The sequence below is a fragment of the Cynara cardunculus genome (genome assembly GCF_001531365.2).
Source record: "Cynara cardunculus var. scolymus isolate 2C chromosome LG 12, CcrdV1, whole genome shotgun sequence".
Classification (NCBI taxonomy): Eukaryota; Viridiplantae; Streptophyta; class Magnoliopsida; order Asterales; family Asteraceae; genus Cynara; species Cynara cardunculus.
Window position 1 is genome coordinate 30,032,400 of NC_037539.1, and position 19,568 is coordinate 30,051,967.

Below are 19,568 nucleotides of genomic sequence, written 5' to 3' on the forward strand. Positions count from 1 at the left end.
CTTACCTAAAGTTGGTGGACAAAGAGTCGACTAATCGGCTCCGTACCGTACTAACTTTTGTAAGGGTATGGGTTTGTCCTTTGTGTGCATAAGGACAAGACAACAACAATCGTGCTAAGCAAGTTTCCTCTGATCGCTGAATGCTGGAATGACCTGAAGGTCTCATCATCATTCGCTGAAGCTAGAGCAGTCTTCACACATATATAGACAGGCTTGTAATCACTGAATACCGCTTCAGATCACGTACTCGCCGGTCTCTAATCTTCAGTTTCAGTCTTCGACGTTTGCTGAAGGTTCTTTGGTGCGAGTGTTGTCTTCTTGAAGTATTGCTGTCTCTGATAGATTTACAATGCAAGTTGTTCAGCGATCACTGAACATACTCAGTGAAGATCGTTGTAACTGAAAATACAGAAACACAAATACAACGTGAAAGAGAAAATGGATTATCATCAAATCACTGAGAGAGAGGATCAACAGTATGTGTTGAGAAAAATTCCTCTTTATTCTCTTGTGCTCAGCGAATAAACAAAACAAAGGATTGCAAAATTCCTTCTGCTTTGGACAAGATAGAAAGATTTTATAGGATTATTTAGTAATGAACAAAACATGTTGGTTCTATCTATGATTGGATCTATGTATATATTGTTGTAAATTTGTGTTGTATATGTGTTCATATGCATGTGAAATGTCAAAGTATATGAGGGATCGGTTTGTGGTCAATCTATCTCTAATCCCCCACTAATTAGCGAAGAATTAACCACAAACCCTATCTCTCGCTAATTAGCGACAGATTGACCACAAGTCTCATCCATCGCTAATCTGTCGTTAATTAGCGATGGATAAGCAAGAGATTGACCACAAACCACCATCCATCGCTAATATGTCGCTAATTAGCGATGGATTTGCGATGGATGGGGTTTGTTGTCAATCTCTCGCTAATCCATCGCTAATTAGCGAGTAATTGAGTCCGTCGACAATACCCAATTTTCTAGTAGTATGTCATTTTGCTGGCTGAATCTAGACAAGTGAGATCTGTTGGTTGTGCGTATAAGAGAACACTTCATTAAGCTCTAAGTAAACACCATGATACGGCTATGCAAATAAGCCCCTAAACCATTAAATCCATTAAGTCAAAAGTAAACAGACCCTAATCCCAAAACAAAATGCAAACTTTGATGGGTTCTTTTTGTAGTAAATGATGTTTAATTAGGGATCGGTTGCATGATGAACCCCAAACCATAATTTACTAAAAAGTGACATGTTTATTTTGATTTTTTTTAGAAAAATCAATAATTAACTCATTAATTTACACTAAAAGTAGTCCCATAAACATAAAGCATCAAAAATAAAAAGTGCCCTTCCCATTCAAAATGTTCCTTTCCATAGATAATTCCAGATGAGAAAAGTTGCTCGAGATGACTAATGGATCAATTTCGTCGAAGATTGAATTAATCTTTAATAACTATTGTTTTTATAAAATGTGGCGTACCATTTTCATCTGATCAAATCAAATTAACTAACAGAAATCATTTATAATCGATCATTAAGATCCTATATGTCTTGTTCTCTAATTATTTCATCAGAAATTAATATTAATAGTATAATAACTAAAAGTACATTAATATTTTATCCAATTTCCCTTTTTAAAGACAAAAAAGTAAATCACAACTCACAAGTGAAAGCTAACATGTCAACAAGCAAACACTCCAGAGAAAGGTGATGAAAAGGTTTGCAAGAAAGTCATGATCAAATTTTTTAAGATGCCTATAAAGAGATAAAGGAGTCGGAATAGCATTAACCCTAACAAGCATCCACCTTTTAAGGATCATGGATCTATGCCACCCTCAACAAATATCTCATGCCACTCCTTATGGGTATATCAGATCCATCAGAGCCCAACAGTATAGTAATCGTCACAAAGCATTGGCAAGTCCAGTGATAAGCATCCATGTGGACCATTTTGCCAACATCCATGCCTCTTCTACTAGACATGGAAACCATTTCTGCAACTTATATAATTCACTAATACTGTACTTGTATGTTTTCCATGCAATTGTAGGTGATAAGCTAGCTGATCGTTACATATAATCAGCACTTGTATATCCATATAAAGGTAGTCCACCATCTAATACCAACATCCATGCAACTACTGAAGTTAAGGGGGAGGTAAACGATTAGTTGAAGTATGTATTTGAACATTTTGAAAATTTGTTACTACTAATTACTTGATACACAAATAATCATCAAGCACTCTACGTATACGTAATTCTCTAAGCCTCACACAAAACCATTATCGATCTCCAACTGATGATTGACTCTCACTCTAGATGGCAAATATGAATGATGTGACACTCCACATTTGTTGTTTTTAAATATGTCATGCTTTGAGGTAGGGTTGTACATAGGTTGGGTTGGTCGTAGGGCCGACCCTATAGGTGGGCAGACCGACCGGCAGTCCAGGGCATCTCAAGTCCAAGAGCATCAAATAGCCCAATACTAGTTGTGTAGTCATTAAAAATTATATTGAATTGCTATTAGAAAGATTTGAACTCGGGTCATCTAGTATTATCAAGAGACTTTTACCAACGAGCTAAAGAGTATTCTATTTATATTTATCTAGATTTCGTTTTTAATATTTCGCTCCCTATTTTCCATTTTCTTTGTTTCACTTCCGATTAATTTTTAAAGATCATTTTTGTCGTGCTCTTATAACAATAAATATTTATTTGAAATAAAATTAATAGCACAATTAATATTTGTATAATTTATTATTTTAAGAAGACCCTATAATAATACTTGAAAACTTATTATTTTTGTTATGTGTATAATTTCATCAAACACGTTTATTCAAAATATTGGATGTGGATTTATTGTTCGGTAAAGGACATCTCATCATCACCAAAATCCCATTTTTATATCACTTTTCACATAATTTCACTACATTTCAACACCAACTAATATTGATGTACAATGAATTTGGTATTTAATATTTATGTCAGTTTCATGTCTATATAATTTTAATTTATTTGATTACAAATGCTATTTTTGTTATAATATTTATTAATATTACATTATAAATTATATTATGATTCAAGAAAATAAAAAAGAAATACATAACCAAAGATGAAAATTTGACTAACACAGTAGAAATTTAATTGTCTGTATATTATTTTTTCAAATGTGTTATAAAATTATTATAACAAAATTTATGTGTAGAATTTGTATAAACTAATAAAAGTAAAGATATTATTGAAAAGGTATATAAGTTAATAATATGAAATATATTTTTAATAATTTATTTGATGCAAAAAATAATATAATTCGTCACTGGAATTGAATTACTACAGTTTAGGCAAAGTTTTATACCATTTTGTTCGAAGAAATTGTGCAAATGATTGGATATAGGGTAACACCATTTGATTAGTTTTACAAAACCTAAAATATATTTGTGTTTTTTACTGGTTGGGGCATGTTTTAACATTTCTGCTCAGGGCATCAAAAAGTTTTGGGCCGGTGCTGGTTGGTCGGGTTGAAAACATTTGAACAACCCAACCCAATGTTTGTGGTTTGGAGAATCTCAACTCAACATAACCCAATCACCATTACAACTCAACCCAACCCAAACAACTGTGCGTGTAACCACAAGGTTGGTACTCGAATGGTTTGAGATTAAATCCCAGGTTTGAATACAAGGAGAAATAAAAATCTCTTGTGACCACAGAAGTTCAAATACGGTGACTTCGGGGGCTTCACATGAAGCGGGTGGTCGCCCTGAGATTAGTCGGTTCACATATATAGCGGGTTGAATATCCAAGTTAATAAAAATAAAACAACTTTGCGGGTTTGGTTGGTCGGGATGATCGGGTTTACATTTCGATACATCATTTCACAATCCAATTAAACATTTCTGTTTAAAAAAAGTAAAATGAAAACGAGAACATACAAAAAAAAACTAACCAATTCAAAGAAAATTGAAGGCTAATGCTAATAAAAAAGTAAATTACAGTTTAAATAGTAATATAATTTTGATATAGTTAATTACAGGTTGGCCTAATGTCTAATGTATATATATTAATCAAGAACTTACCAATTATACTAAAACCATAGTATAAAAATGGATCGAGTTCATTGGGTGGGGTTGGGTTGGATTCATATTACGCTAACCTAGTTCCAATCCAATAGATTCGGTTTGACCTGACTTTGTATCAATTATGTATTGGATTACTTCGAATTAAGTTTTTTCAAATTAAATTGGCCAGATTGAATTGGTCGGTATTTTAAACACTCCATACTTTCAATACATGCTATCTTGACCAAGAACCCACAATATATGTATATAGTCATTAAATTTCATAGAGAATATAATATGTTCTACGGTATGCTATGTATCATTTATCTTATTTTATTATTCATTTTCCAATTTTCTTTTTTTTATTAGTTAATTGTCTACCACTAAAAATGTTTAACTTAACCATAAGAGTTGTGTCGTAGTAATTCAGATGCTAGAGATGTGATGAAATATCTTATTTATTCGTAGTTTAATTTTAAGTCTACTTCACAGTTATAGCCACTGAATTTATCAGGATCGATTTTTTACAGTCACGATTTATGGAATTAGTTCAGGTATAACCCGAGACATCCTTCCAAAACAAAAAATTAACTTAGAAGTTAATTTTTGTTGTCTTCTACAAGGTGCATGTGGTTCGTTACTAGAAAATTCTGTAAGAAGGTTTCCATGTAAAGTAGCAATATATTTTGCTTTAAAATATTCAGCTCCGTCTTAAACTAAGGTGGCGTTTGATTCACAGATTCTGGAAGAATTGGAATGTTGAATTTTATTGACCAAATTCAATTCCCTTGTTTGGTATATTCTTTTTCAGAAAAGGAATCTTCAAAATCCTACAAATTCCACAAATAAAGAAATTTAATATTCCTTAGCAACTACATGGTATTTTGATGGAATGAAATATGTATCTTCATTATACCAAATATGCCCTTAACCGAATATACTCTAATCTCATAAAACTCAATATGACTATCGTCGACCACCTCTCGACCACTATTGATCTGAACCACTGCTGACCACCACCACCGACTACTACCACCACCGACTACCACCAATCTGAACCACCATCGACCACCACCACCGATCTGAAGCACCGCCGACAACCATCGATTTGAACCACCGCCGACGACCACCACCGACTACCACCGGTCTGAACCACCGCTGACCACCGATCTGAACCACCGCCGACCACCACTACCGACTACCGCCGGTCTGAACCACCATCGACTACCATGATCTGAACCATCGCCGATCTGATTCACTGTCAATCTAAACCACCGCCGATAACTGCCATCTGAACCACCATGGACCACCACCGATCTGAACCACCACTAACCACCACCACCAATCTGAACCATCATCGACAACCGCTGACTACGACCGATCTGAACCACCATCGACCATCACCATCGACTACCACCGATCTAAACCACCATCGACTACCACCGATCAGAGCCACCACTGATTTGATTCACCGTCAATCTGAACCACCGCCGATAACTGCCATCTGAACCACCATGGACCACCACCGATCTGAACCACTGTCGACGATCGCCATTTGAACCACCATGGACCACTATCGATCTAAACCACCACCAACTACTAGCGATCTGAAGCACCGTCGATCAAAACCACCATTGACCATCACCGATATGATCACATCGCCAATCTGAACCACATCTGATCCTCGTCACCTAAACCACAACGGACCACCATCGATCTATATCATTGCCAACACCGACGACGACTACCATCGATCTGAATCATCGTCAGACACCGCCAACCACCGCCAACCACCATCGATTTGAACAACCACCGCCGCCACCGCCTATCTGAATCACCGTTGACCACCTCCATCCGAACCACTACGGACCACCATCGATCTAAATCACTATGGACCATCACCATCTGAACCACTTGGGACTACCACCGATCTGAATCACCGCCGACCACCGTCGATTCAGTAACGTCGTTTGTCTTATGATTATATTTAGGTTGTGTTTTTTATATTGTTTTACATTTTAAATCATTATTTTATTAAAATATTTTTAGTTTAAAAAAATTAAAATTTTCAAAAAAGGGCATTTTGGTCATTTACCAATATTTTATTTCAATTCTAAAGCTACATTCTGTGAACCAAACAGACAGATTGCAATTTCTTAACAGATTTCATTCCAATGTCTGTCAACCAAACAGGTGGTCAAACATGACAACATTCCATTCCAATTCCTTCAAAGTCAAATTTCTTTAACAGATTTTATTCTATTAAAAAACATTCTACGAACCAAACGCCACCTAAGTGTTTATATTTCTTGAAGATGGATTCCACTCAGTCTACTATCGAAGCATCCCGTTCCTCACGAAGCATCAAGCTATTGTTTATTTCTATAGTCTTGATATAAAAAGTAAGTTTCATTTATTTATTAATTTTAGTTTTTATATTTGATTTTGTAAATGTTAAATTTATACTATATTATAAAGTATTTAAAAAAACTCTTAAAAATCATCTTTTATATACGAAGTAATGATTATTAATGTATATTATTTAAAATTCAAGATTACAAGTAAATTGTGTACAAGTACAACTTATTAAGCTTCATATTTGAATTCGTGTAACTAACTGTAAATAAATATAATCAAATACAAGATAAAATTCTTATTTTAAATATAAAATTTAAAATATAATTAGGATAATTATTGAATTCTAACAGAATACTTTGTTATTATTTTTATAAAAATTATATTATTAAAACAAAGATAAATTATTTTATCATTAAACCTAAATTAAATTATAATAAAAAATTTGAATTAATGAAATTATACAAAAAATGAAGTCTTATATATATATATATATATATATATATTAATTTTTATGATATCTTTAAATTTATATTTTATTGAGAAAAATATTATTATTTGCTCAAAAGCACATAAATTGTATTATAACATTGTTAGATACCAAAAAATTAAAATGAAACATTAAAATCGAGATATATCTTGTTGTATTGCACGAATACCCTTATAGTAAATTTGTAAATACTTTTTCTTCTAAAAAGGCATGAGAGGCGGCTTTCTTTTTAATTTTTGGTTCTCCAAATCTTTTATTGAGTGGTACATGACATTTGGTTTGCATATCTCTAACAAATGTTATTACTAATTATTAATATTAGTTGAAGAATATGTGGTTCAATTCCATACGGGAAAACCCTGATTTGTTGCAAAGAAGTTTCCTTGTAAATTAATATGATTCCTTTGAAATTATTTTATTTTGGGAAAGAACATGTCCTTGCAACTCTTTATCATTTTAAAAAGGTCTTGCAAATGCTTTTCCACGTAATATACGTCACTAATTAGAAAAATCGAGGAATATTCCTTTTCATTCAGCAACGGAATGCGATGATGAAAATCTGATAGAGGAAATTTTCTATATGTTGAAATTAAACACTTAATTCAACCTATTTTCTATATGTTGAAATATATGCTACTTTCTTAGCTTTTGAAAACTGCCAATCAACATTTAAGCTCATTTAAACCCTACAACTTACATGCATATATGTATGAAACATCATAAGCATATAAAAGCATACATAGGTTCACTACTTTCTTAAAAGGTATGTTGGAGAAATGGACCATGGTATGCCCTAAATCATCTCCAACAACTATTTATGTCATAATAGAGATTTTGATTATAGACGAGTTTTGTGTTCTAAGAGCTATGATATATTATCTTGTAAAATAGAAAAAACAAAGAATATGAATAGAAGAAAAAATCAATATTTTAAGTATTTATCACCAATAATAACTATTGAAAATAAATGTTAAGAAGAGAAAAATAATATTTTATTATATGTACTAAACATTATAAAAATATAGTTAATGTTAAAATTACATAAATAAAGTAGTTGTTAGAATTAGATGTGATATATTTTTTGAGATTTTGACTTTTATACTTTACTTTAAAAAAGAATATAGTATGTAGATGCTCTAGCTAAGTACCGTCAAAAATTCTTGTTATCTTTAGAATCAATTTCAATTTATTCGACCACGAAAACCCTCTAGGTGCATTCTGTTCCTAGATAGTCGACCTCCTCTACTAGTGCATTTTATAATTCTTGTAAGCATCAGAAACATTTCGTCTTTTATTTGCTATCACTCGTCCCCGAATATCATGCAATGTTTTTGGTAACCTTGAAGTTCTAGTCCTGGTCCTCAACCTCTCTTATGGACAAATAAGTGAAAATTTGTAGAGATGGATGTAGTGAACGTATATACTTGTACTCCGTTAACGACCTTATCATAAGAAGCAAATTCCACAAAATGAGTGTGTATATGTATCCAAGATAAAGTATCTTGAATTCTGCACTCGTGGGATGTAATGAGTTTGCTCATATGTAATAACATGTTTTTTCCCAAAAAACGAAGAGAGGGTTATAAAATATAGTCTTCTAGCATCATCTAATATACAAAAATACATTTTGTACTTCAAAAAGAAATACATCTTATGCAAATGAATAAGGTAGCCAAATTGCTATAGTTATACTTGTACTTTACTTGTTTATAAAAATTTAATCATATGAACACTATAAATACGAAGATTTATACAAAACCTAAATTGGAAACTAGTCATATAATTATATCTAAAAACATATCTGACCTAAAGTTAATAAGTTTTTCCTTATCCAATAGTGAACATTTGAAATCCATTCATTCTGTAACCCCTCCCCTTTTCACTCTTCTCTTCACAAGCTATGGAGAACTTCATTCTCCGACAACCTACCTAGCTTGTATGCTAGCAGTTTCTTTTGCTATTCCCTTCCTCCGCACTTAACTCCCCATTGGCTTGTCGCCTCTATCATCGTTAGTATGTTCAAGATCTTGGTTATGTGACAATGGAGCCTTTGTGCCAGAGAGGTATGTTTCAAGGAATTGCCATTCTTACACGTTTTTATACTTTGTTATGTGATACTTTTCCTTACATTAATTTTATATATAATTTTTAATCCTCGGTGAAATGCTCATCATGCATTCTTCTTAATTAATATAAATATATATACATATAGTGTGTATGTGTGTGTGTGTGACTTTTTATTAGTGAAACAATAAGATTCAATGAGTGATAAAGATAAAATGAGACCTTTACCCACATGACAATATAATATTTAAAAAACGTTGTCTACACGTTCTCTAGTTTTATGAATCTTATGTGTGAGAGAGATTAAGATACGTACCTTGTTCTCTTGATTTAAACGAGATAAACTACATATTAAAAAAGAGGGTCGTTGGCTACGTGCAATTAATATATTAATTAATTAAAGCATCTCTTTTGCAAGTTAGGATGCCAATTAATTTAATAATAACTTATGCCCATATTTTAATTTTTAGTAATGTGTATACAGCCATCTCTATGATGGTTTTGAATGTCAAAATATCAAAAAAATAGAAATATGACCATGGAACTTAAAGCTCGGACAATGATAAGTTTCGAAGGATGACATATAAAAATATACATCTAGTTTTGCTCATTTTGATTGATTATAAACTCACTTTCATTAGTTTTGTTCTAAATTGCAGGAGTATAATAAAAACGCATGAATTATTTTTGTAGCTATTATATTTGACATTTTGTATAATAAATAATTAAAACAAAAATACTATACGTACTTGTTACATATTTATAATACTACAAAAATTAAAAATCTTGTGTTTTAATACAATACTTGAAAGAAATCCATGTAATATTTATTTTAATATAAAGTGTCACATAGATATAGTTTTATTTATATTTATGGTATTTGATCATATTATGTCATCCTTATTCTATTGTTGTACATGTGAAAAAATAGTTTGGACAAATGTTCAAAGAATAAAGGAAATAACAATTAATCATTATCATCCTAATTAAGAAAACAAATTAAGAGAACAAGAGATCATTAAATAAATTTGTATAAAAAATCAATTAAAAGTATCGTAATTTAATAGAAACCTTCATTGTAATATAATATAAAACCTTGGTTGTAAAAGCAAAATGGCAGTAAGTTTTTTTCAATGCACGTTTTTAGCTATATTCTTTTTGATATTGACACCATTACAAGTCAATATACAATTGGAGGGTTTATAATCCAAATAGTCACGTATTTGTTGTATGAGCCTTTCACCTTTTTGGGAAGGGTATTTGTTGCATAAATTAATGGCAATGTAATAAAGCAAGTGGATTTGGAATAGAATTTTTCAAATGAAAAGGTGTTTAATCTTTATCTCTTTATAATCTTTTTTTATGCTTTGCTTTCAATTACATTTTGTACGCAACCTACCTGTGTGTTTGTCAAATCGACCCCACCAACGAGACACCTTCACCAAGAAGATGATGACCCTGGACCCATGTGTGGATCAAAAAGCTCTACCTTTTTCACTTTGATTGGTTTCTTGGCTGCTCTAAATATGGTCTTGTTTTTCTTTCTCTCTTTTCGGGTGAAAAAGCACACATAAATATGTGTATAAAGTGTTCAAAAAACCACACAAGTGCGTTTGATTTACTTTCATTCGCTTTTTGCTTCTCTCTCTCTCTCTCTCTTGTTAGTTATATATATATATATATATATATATATATGTATATATATATATATATATATGCCACAGCCTGACTTCTTGCAACCAAATAGAACTTTCCTTCTTCTTTTATCAACAAACATGAGAGTTCTCTAAACATTCTGTGCATAAATCAAGACTCTTCCTCTTCCCTTATAATAGTTGATTTGTTCATCGTCAAGTTCGTTATTACTTTCCCTGAATCTATCATGGCAGATGTTCATAAAGGCCATGATTCGACTGGTATCAAGTTATTTGGTAAGATGATCAACGTACAAGAGATGAGAGAATTGAAAGAAGAGCCGGTAAACAAATCAGAAGTGGATGATGATCAAACCCTAGTGAACAAAAGGCCAGACAAGATCATACCTTGCCCTAGGTGCAAAAGCATGGAGACCAAGTTTTGCTACTTCAACAACTACAATGTTAATCAGCCAAGACACTTTTGTAAGGGGTGTCAAAGGTACTGGACAGCTGGTGGTGCACTCCGCAACGTGCCGGTGGGAGCTGGACGCCGGAAGGCTAAGCCACCCTGTGGCCATGGTCTATTGGGTGACAGTTTCTCAGATGTATCATTTTTGGATGATAACACATCAACCAGTGGTATCCACTTTGATGGGGTGGTGGACTGGCATATGGCGGCACATGGCAGTTTTCAACATCTTTTTCCGGCGAAGAGGCGGAGGAACTCCCCCGGCGACATTTAATCGAGAATATATGTATTAGAAAAGTAATTAATTTGTCTGGATATCTAGGGCCACTGTTAATTAATTAATAGATATTAAGGAAGTAATAATTGCCTTAATTAAAAATAGTGTGAATGAGTATACTTTCCATGGATGGATACAAAACCAAGTCTTATTTGTACTTTACTTATATGGAAAGTCTTTATCCAATCCAGCTGGTTGGCCTAATTTGTCGCTGATTACAAGGAAATGATATGTACAAGCGTGTGAAAAAAAAAATATATATATATATATATATATATATATATATATAGGTTTAATCATTTGAGGACCCATTAAATTGTGATAACCTTAAGAATTTGTACATCATTTGTTATTTCCTATGATCTTTTTCAATCTAGGAATATTATTTAATTTATTGATTACATATAATTGTTTCACAGTATGTTTGTTTTATACGCATTCGTTTTTTCTAGATGTATCTTGTGTTTCACAAACACGTCAAAAAGGATCACATTAATGTGAACCGAGCACATGTGAAGCAAACACATTATGAAACAGATATATTTTAATTAATATTCTAAATCATAGTCTTAGATAAAAAAAATAATATGAAATAATACATGATACACAAGTTCTCAAAGTTATCACAATTTCATGGGTTCTCAAAAGAAAGTCCCTTTTATACCTACATACATGCATGCATGCATCCATCCATCCATCCATCCATCCATCCATACATACATACATACATACAGACATACAGACATACAGACATACATACATACATACATACATACATACATACATACATACATACATACATACATAAACATTTACACCAAACTCTTAATTACAAACCACAAGATACAAAGTACTACCATTTTATGCATAAATTTAAAAAAAACTCTTAATTACAAACCACAAGATACAAAGTATTACCATTTTATGTATAAGTTTCAAAAAAAAAAAAAAAAAAACTCTTAATGACAAGTTATAAATCACAATGTACAACTTGTTGATGCATTTACATTTACCCCTCTACCATAACCACCAAATAGGAATGTTTCAGACTTTATTTCCTTTGGAAAAAAAAACTCTCCAGACCCTATTTTCAGCTCCCACCCTTTCTTCACCATGAACCCCTTCCTTCTTAACAAGAGAACCCCAAGTCTGGATCATGAAACAAACGAGGAACCCCTTGATCTAGCATTCAGTCGTCGCCACCGGATATATCCCTTTTGTTGACTTCGGAGAAATATAAGCAACACAACCTCTTCACGAATCGTTTTTTTACATCCACCAAGAAGAAACAACAGTTACCAAAGGGCCTTTAGCCTAGCGGTATCATAGCCTTTGGCCTTCTAGAAGGTTAGGGGTTCAAACCTCACCATAGGTGAGGAGGGTGTGTGATTTTTTGTTGCATTTGCCTATAAATATTATTATATACTCAAAAAAAAAAAACAACAGTTCTTCGTTCAAAGCTTTCAAGGCCAGATCCAGGATCCGTAAGTTTTTTCTTCTTCGTTCACCTTATTTGAAGGTCTTGTTCTATAACTTTTTTTTTTTGATTTTATAGAACATATTTTATTCTATAACTTTTTCTTGTTCGTCGCTCACTGATCTGCTCCTCAAGATCTAGCCTTTCTATTTTTTTTATTTTAGATTTAATTCAAGGTTTTTCTGCGTTTTAGTTTAGATTTTTGATTTTGGGTTTCTTTGAGGATTAATTATAGGGGTTATTTAGGTGATGATTTTAGGGTTTCTTTCAGGGTTTGATTATAGGGATTATTTAGGTAATGATTTTAGGGTTTGTATTACACTTTGTTTTGAATGACATTATATTAAAATGTTGTTTATAGTGACTATTTGTTGATGAAGTTTACTCAAAAGATATTTACATTCTTGGAAAACAATCGAATCGAGGGTCCGGAGGAGAATTGACCATTTTGATGGTACGAAGAAAGATACTGAAGTTGTGACTGCTTCTACTCCAATTTCAAGTAATTAATTTCCCTTTTTTCAAACTGTTCAAGATGATTTCTATAATTTGTATAAATTTGTCATTTTTTATTTAAAATAAAAACATAAAAAAAAAAAATTATGGCATGTGGTTCCTTTCCTTGATAACTTACCGATTGTTGCTAAAATGATGATTTTGTGGATGTTTGAATCGTTAATTTGCAGCGACACATTATGAGCCATTTTCTCTTATGTTCTTCTTTTAGCCTTTTTAGGAGTATCCATCCATTCATCCTTGATTTTATTAGATGTAAAATATGCATCATTTTTACTTAGTCTATCTCTTTCTTGTTGGAATCAAGATTCATGCTGGTGTTTGGGTTTGTTATGGTCATTTTGTGTAAATAGCTATGATAGGACCTTTTGGTCATTCATGTTTGTATTGGTTATTATCGTCATGTTAGGATGGATCAATTCCATAAGGTACTACTATCACGAATAACACAAGTGAGCAATAGTAAACTTCCAAAGTTTCTTATTTGTATTAGTTTGTTTTTAGCCTTTTGGTTGTCATGTTTCTTGAAAGTTTGATTTTACCTAATCATATTCGAACTTTTGAGTTCAAAATTTCCAAAATGCGAAATTGATATCATTTTGTATCAGTTTACTTTTACCCTAATCATGTTTCTTGAAAGCTCAATTTGGGTTGGTTAGTTTCTTGAAAGTTTGATATAAAAAACTGATATTGAAATGCGAAATTGATATGAAATATGAGTTTACCAAACGCTTACCCAAGTAAGCACTTATAAAGTCATGTTACCTTATCGAATAAATATGCCAAGGAAAGTAAGTGATACTATTGAATTTTACCGGTGAGCACTTATTTGGATAAACATTCGGTAAATGGCCCCTTACTCTTCCATCTATTATTAAAACTAAAACTGATATATAATTAACTAAAAAAAAATAATTACACACTTGTAAAACTGTTTGTTTTCAGTGTGGACATATATTTTTGGGATAGATAGGAGCAATTATTTTTTAAGTTTGACAAGTTATGTTTTCTTCAACAAGATGAATTATGCAAAGAGATGCTCCCTGGACATGATGCATTTCTTCGATATTGTCCGGACGAAGGTAACTGTTGTAAGCATGGTAGCTGGAGATCAGATTAGAGACAATTGTAGAAAAACCCCAATGCCTGGATTTGCTATATTGATGTTTGGGTTTTTGAGCAAACTTGTTGTATCGTTCTGTCAATTGAGCTACACATGTAATAAAATTTGACATTCCACTTTTATGTGAAATTTCCATCATTTGAGAGCTTAATGTGTTTTCACACCAGGGGATGTAAGAAACCGACCATGATCTTCTTGGTGCTTTAAATGTTATGCAACTAATCTAACATAACATGCACATATGTTTATATTTTCTTTTAGTTTCACTTCATGGTATACTGCCATGTATCAATGCTTCTTATACATTTTTCTTTCCTGTTGCAGATTTATATCGGCAATCTTGACCTTCTTGTTACAGAGGAGGAACCGAGCCAGATATTCTTGTTATGTGGGTAAATAGTCTATGTCAAGATCCCTGTGCAGCTAAGGGATGTGGATTTGTTCAAATTACAAGCTAGGTCTTTGTTTGATGTGACAAAGACTTAATAATTATAAGAACTGGTAAAAGCTTATGCTTTTACATGTTTATGCATTTTTATGGCCGTCTTTTTTGCATATAAGTGAAATTGTATCTTTATGATATCTAATATGGTGGTATATGTCTCAACTCCATATTGTTGATTGTGTGCTATGCAGGACATCTACTAAAGAAGCAATTCAAAGTATGCATGGAAGCTATCCATATTGGTCAACTTGTAGTCCACCTTTCTTGGACAAGAGCGTAACTTCTAAGCAGGTGAAGTTTTGTTAGTTTTTTAAATGAGAATTTCATGATATGGAATAAATAGCCCATTTCAGCAAAAAAGCAGTAGGAGGTTCATTATGGTCTACAAGCTTAAAACTTTATAGCTTAAGGTCAAGATGCAAGTTTACTGAAATAGTTATTTATCATGCTCAGCTTTCTAGCATTTCTCTTACCACTAAAATTACAACATAAGACGGCTTAGAATTCTAGGTTTTTCAACTTGGAGGAGAGTTAAATTTACAAATAGTGTGTTTTTTAGTTTTGAGATTTTTCAGCATCTCCCACATATAATGCAAGTTTGTTTTTAACACACTTATGATGTGCCCTTGTTATATATATATATATATATATATATATAGTTGATGATAACATTTTATAGTTTGGTTTAATATATTGTTTATGTTTATGTATGATAATTTGTGTATATAATAAGTTTCTTCAGTGACAATTTTTGCATATAAGTTTCCCCATCAATGTTTCTGCAAACTTGCTTTATACGTTTCTGCTTATAATGTTTTTAGAAAAACTTTTTGCTGCAGTTTTTCTGTTTTATGCATAAAAAATTTATGCATAAACCTTTTATTCACGTCTATAGTAGCAGTAATGTGTATAACTTTTTTAAAAAACGTTGTGCCTTCAAAGTGTTTATTTCTTTCGTTTTTTACAATGTGAGGAACAATTTAAGGTTTCTGGATTGGTTTTGGACAGTTGTGGTTGATTATGTCAACCGATTTCTATGTGTGATGTACACCATCTTAAACCTACAGATTTTCATTTACGCAATAATCAATTTCTTTGATTTTTCTTTATCTGACCAAACTCACACCCCTTGGCATCCCTGGTAAGAAGATGTTTCGCATATTCATTTTTAGTTTCTTTAATTCATTGTGGTTTGTTTCTAGTTTGACGATTTTCATTATGTTTTTATGAATATATTTGTGCTAGAAGTTTGATGCAGATCAAATGACACTTGTGGAACTAAACAAAGTAGAAGGTTAGATGCATAATGCTTCAGTTTCTACGTATGCATTTGACTATTTGATTTCTTTATTATAACATCATAATTTAGTTGGTTTTGCTTGAATTGTAAACAGGCCATGAAGCGGAATTTATTTACGAGAAATCTTCCTACGAGGATCATGCTCATCGGGCTGCACCATCAAGGTATTAAGTGGCTTGTGCAAACTTATATATCAATGTTTTGTAACTTATGCATATTACTTGGGTTGAAGCATAGCAACTTTGACCTATGTGTTCTTAATGTAGACATCAATGATCGACTACGCTTCAAAGTGTTGTGAATTTCTTTACCATTTCATAATGATTCCAAAATCGGTTTTTTGGGTTTTCTAACCTGTTTGTTTACCTACCTGCTGACTGGTGCTTATTCAATCATCATCTATTTCACTTACCAGCTTAGCCCAAGATGATAATACAGTCATTTTCAGTTGGCGCTTGCTTAGACTGCACTCTTACCCGGTTATCGCTTACCCAATTTGTGCTTAAACAACTAAGGGGCCGTTTACCAAACACTTAACCGGTAAGCGCTTACTGGTAATATTCAACATTATCATTAACTTACCTGGTAAGATTTTAGTTCACGAAACGACATTGTATGCAACAATTTACTTGGTAAGCGCTTACCATGTTAAGAGTCAATCGTCCTCACTTACCGGATAACACTCTTTTCCTTGCCTTGCTCTTACCATGTTAAGAGTCAATCGTCCTCACTTACCGGATAACACTCTTTTCCTTGCCTTGCTCTTACCAGGTATAGATTCTTGGTCTTTATCGCATTCATCCGGTAAGGTAATGTGAGTCGGTAAGCTCTTACCCAAATAAGAGTTTGGTAAACGGCCCCTAAGTTTTCAAAATTCTCTTGGTGCGACAGATGATGTCCGAGGTGCACTAATTCTACAAAGATGGTTGGATCAAGGGGTGGAAAGAACTGCATCTCTCAACAATAAATCAAGAAGGGATATCATAAGTTGGCATTACGGCTCCATCCTGATAAGAATGTTGGCGATGAGGTGATATATCATTGGTCCATTATGTTCTCAAATATTTCTTTAGCCATCATAACCTTTTCTTAATTTCCTTCTATATTTATGTAGGATGCCAAAGAAAAGTTTCAGCAACTGCAAAACGTTATCTCGATCTTGGTGATGAGGAGAAACGGGCACTTTATGATCAGATTGGCTATGTTGATGATGTTGTGAGTAACCTCCACCTTTTACGGGCAGAAGTTATCCTAGGAATAACCAAATGAAAACATTATTGAAGTATATAATAATTATAGATGACAAATAAACTCACACACTCTCCTCATATTTGGTGGGGTTAGAACTGTTGACCTTCTAAGAGGATAAGGTCCGGGTACCGCTAAGCCAAACTTTTGATAACCATGTGAAGTGGTGACATTATCAGACAAAATACTTATTGCATGCCATATTATGCTCATGTAAACACACCAACACACACATACATTATATGTTCATACACACACATATGTATATATACATATATTTGTTGATCATTTTCTTTATCAATCACAAGCACGGCATGCCTGTCATATAAGGGAAATCTATAGCAACCACCATTTTGAGATTAGTTCTCTGAAGATTTTGTTTAATCTCCACGGGCTCTTCTACTCCATGTCATGCTCAGATCCCAAGCTTGATTCACATCAATTCAAAGATATCCTTGATGAGGCAATTTCAACTGGCAATTGTTTCTAATTCTTCATTTAATTGAGTTGAGGATAGAAATTTTCCCATTGTATATATGGTTGGGAAGAGATTTGTAAATTTTGTAGGACTTTGATATCTTTTCAAAATGGAATAAAACAGAGAAACCTAACCTTGAATTCAGTTTGTTAAGTAATTAATGATGAAAAAATGTTGAATATTTAATTTCTGAAATTGAGTAATGTAGTTGATCTTCACTTGCAGGAGAGATGAAGTCAATGAAAGCATACCGGAAATTAGGGATGGTGATTTGCCCCGACCCGATGGGGAACCCGATTCACCCGACCCGAATGAGAACGGGGATTCCCCGCAAAAACGGGTCCCAGGGCTGGGGATCCTCGGTAGACACAAACTGGGGACGGGGATGTTACTCAAATCGGGACGGGGCCGGGGCCGGGGCCGGGGATCCCCGGTAGAATCAAAATAAAGGATACTGTTTACGGGGTTTGACCGGGGATTGATCGGGGTTTTACCGGGTTTTGACAGGGGATTGTTAGAGATTGACCGGGGCCGGGATAATAATCCACGTACCCACTGGGGACCAGGGCTGGGGGACGTTACTACAAACGGGGGGCGTGGCCGGGGATTACAAAACCCTCCCCATCCCCGCCCCGTTGCCATGCCTACCAGAAATGGGCTAAATAGGTCTCTGAAACAAAACCACTGGCAAATCCATTGCAGCGTAAGGGGAAGTGAGCTAATAGTTTCCGAAATTTTGTTCATGAGGTGATTATAATGTTTTGGTTCTGAGAAACTAACTCATGATAGTGTTGCAGATCAAAAAGAGAGTCAGATGATCTATACACTATCATTTCACAATGGCAAAGTGAGAGGAAAGGGCGGCTAGATGCAATGTTCGCATCCTTGGTCTGTAAATATGGTGGAGATGAACCATCTTCAGAACCTACTGATGAAGAGTTTGAAGCAGCCAGGGAAAAACTTAAAAAACGCAAGGGTTTTAAGAAATCCAAGTAAACATAATCTAACATCGGTACCCAACTCTTCTATTATCCTCTGTAGGTCATGTTGTGCATGTTACCTTGATAGATTTGTTTCAATCATTATGAATAAAAATTGACTTGGAATAGGGATGACCCAAAACCCAAAAGAACGATCTAAATCATCACACTTTTAATGCTTGTAACTTGTATTTTTGAATATCTTGCCTTAGAAAGGATTTACAAAAATTGTATCATATTCTTTCCACCTATAACTACAATTACAAAGGGATTTGTTATTTGTCACACCCCGCTAAAGCGGAATCACGAGATGTAACAGGCAAGCGAGTCATAGCAACAGTTCATAAATAACACTATTTCAAGTTGTTCAAAATAAAATGATTCATCGATATAACAGGAGTTAGAATTTACACAACGTTCACAATTACATCAAAAACTTGACTTAATCGATCTTGGYTCAAGTATGCTCCCTTAAAATCCAAACCACTCACTTAGAACCTGAAAAGCATGAAAATAAAAAAAGGGGTCAACTACAAAGAGTTGGTGAGTTCACGGGTTTTCACATGCATAAAACATTTCAATGCATAAACCAAGTAATAGCAAACTTATGCGAATTATTTGCACTTAATAAATGTAAATC

At 33.4% G+C, this 19,568-nt stretch overlaps 1 protein-coding gene and 1 pseudogene across 1 annotated transcript; both read left to right on the forward strand.

Moving 5' to 3' along the window:
* The first annotated feature begins 10,771 nt into the window (after positions 1-10,771).
* LOC112523477 (dof zinc finger protein DOF1.5-like) lies at positions 10,772-11,547 on the forward strand. The gene has a single exon (XM_025133094.1). The coding sequence runs from the start codon at positions 10,861-10,863 to the stop codon at positions 11,356-11,358; it is 498 nt and encodes a 165-aa protein (XP_024988862.1). The 5' UTR covers positions 10,772-10,860; the 3' UTR covers positions 11,359-11,547.
* Positions 11,548-14,451: 2,904 nt separating this feature from the next.
* LOC112523820 overlaps positions 14,452-19,568 on the forward strand; it is a 12,245-nt pseudogene continuing 7,128 nt past the window's right edge.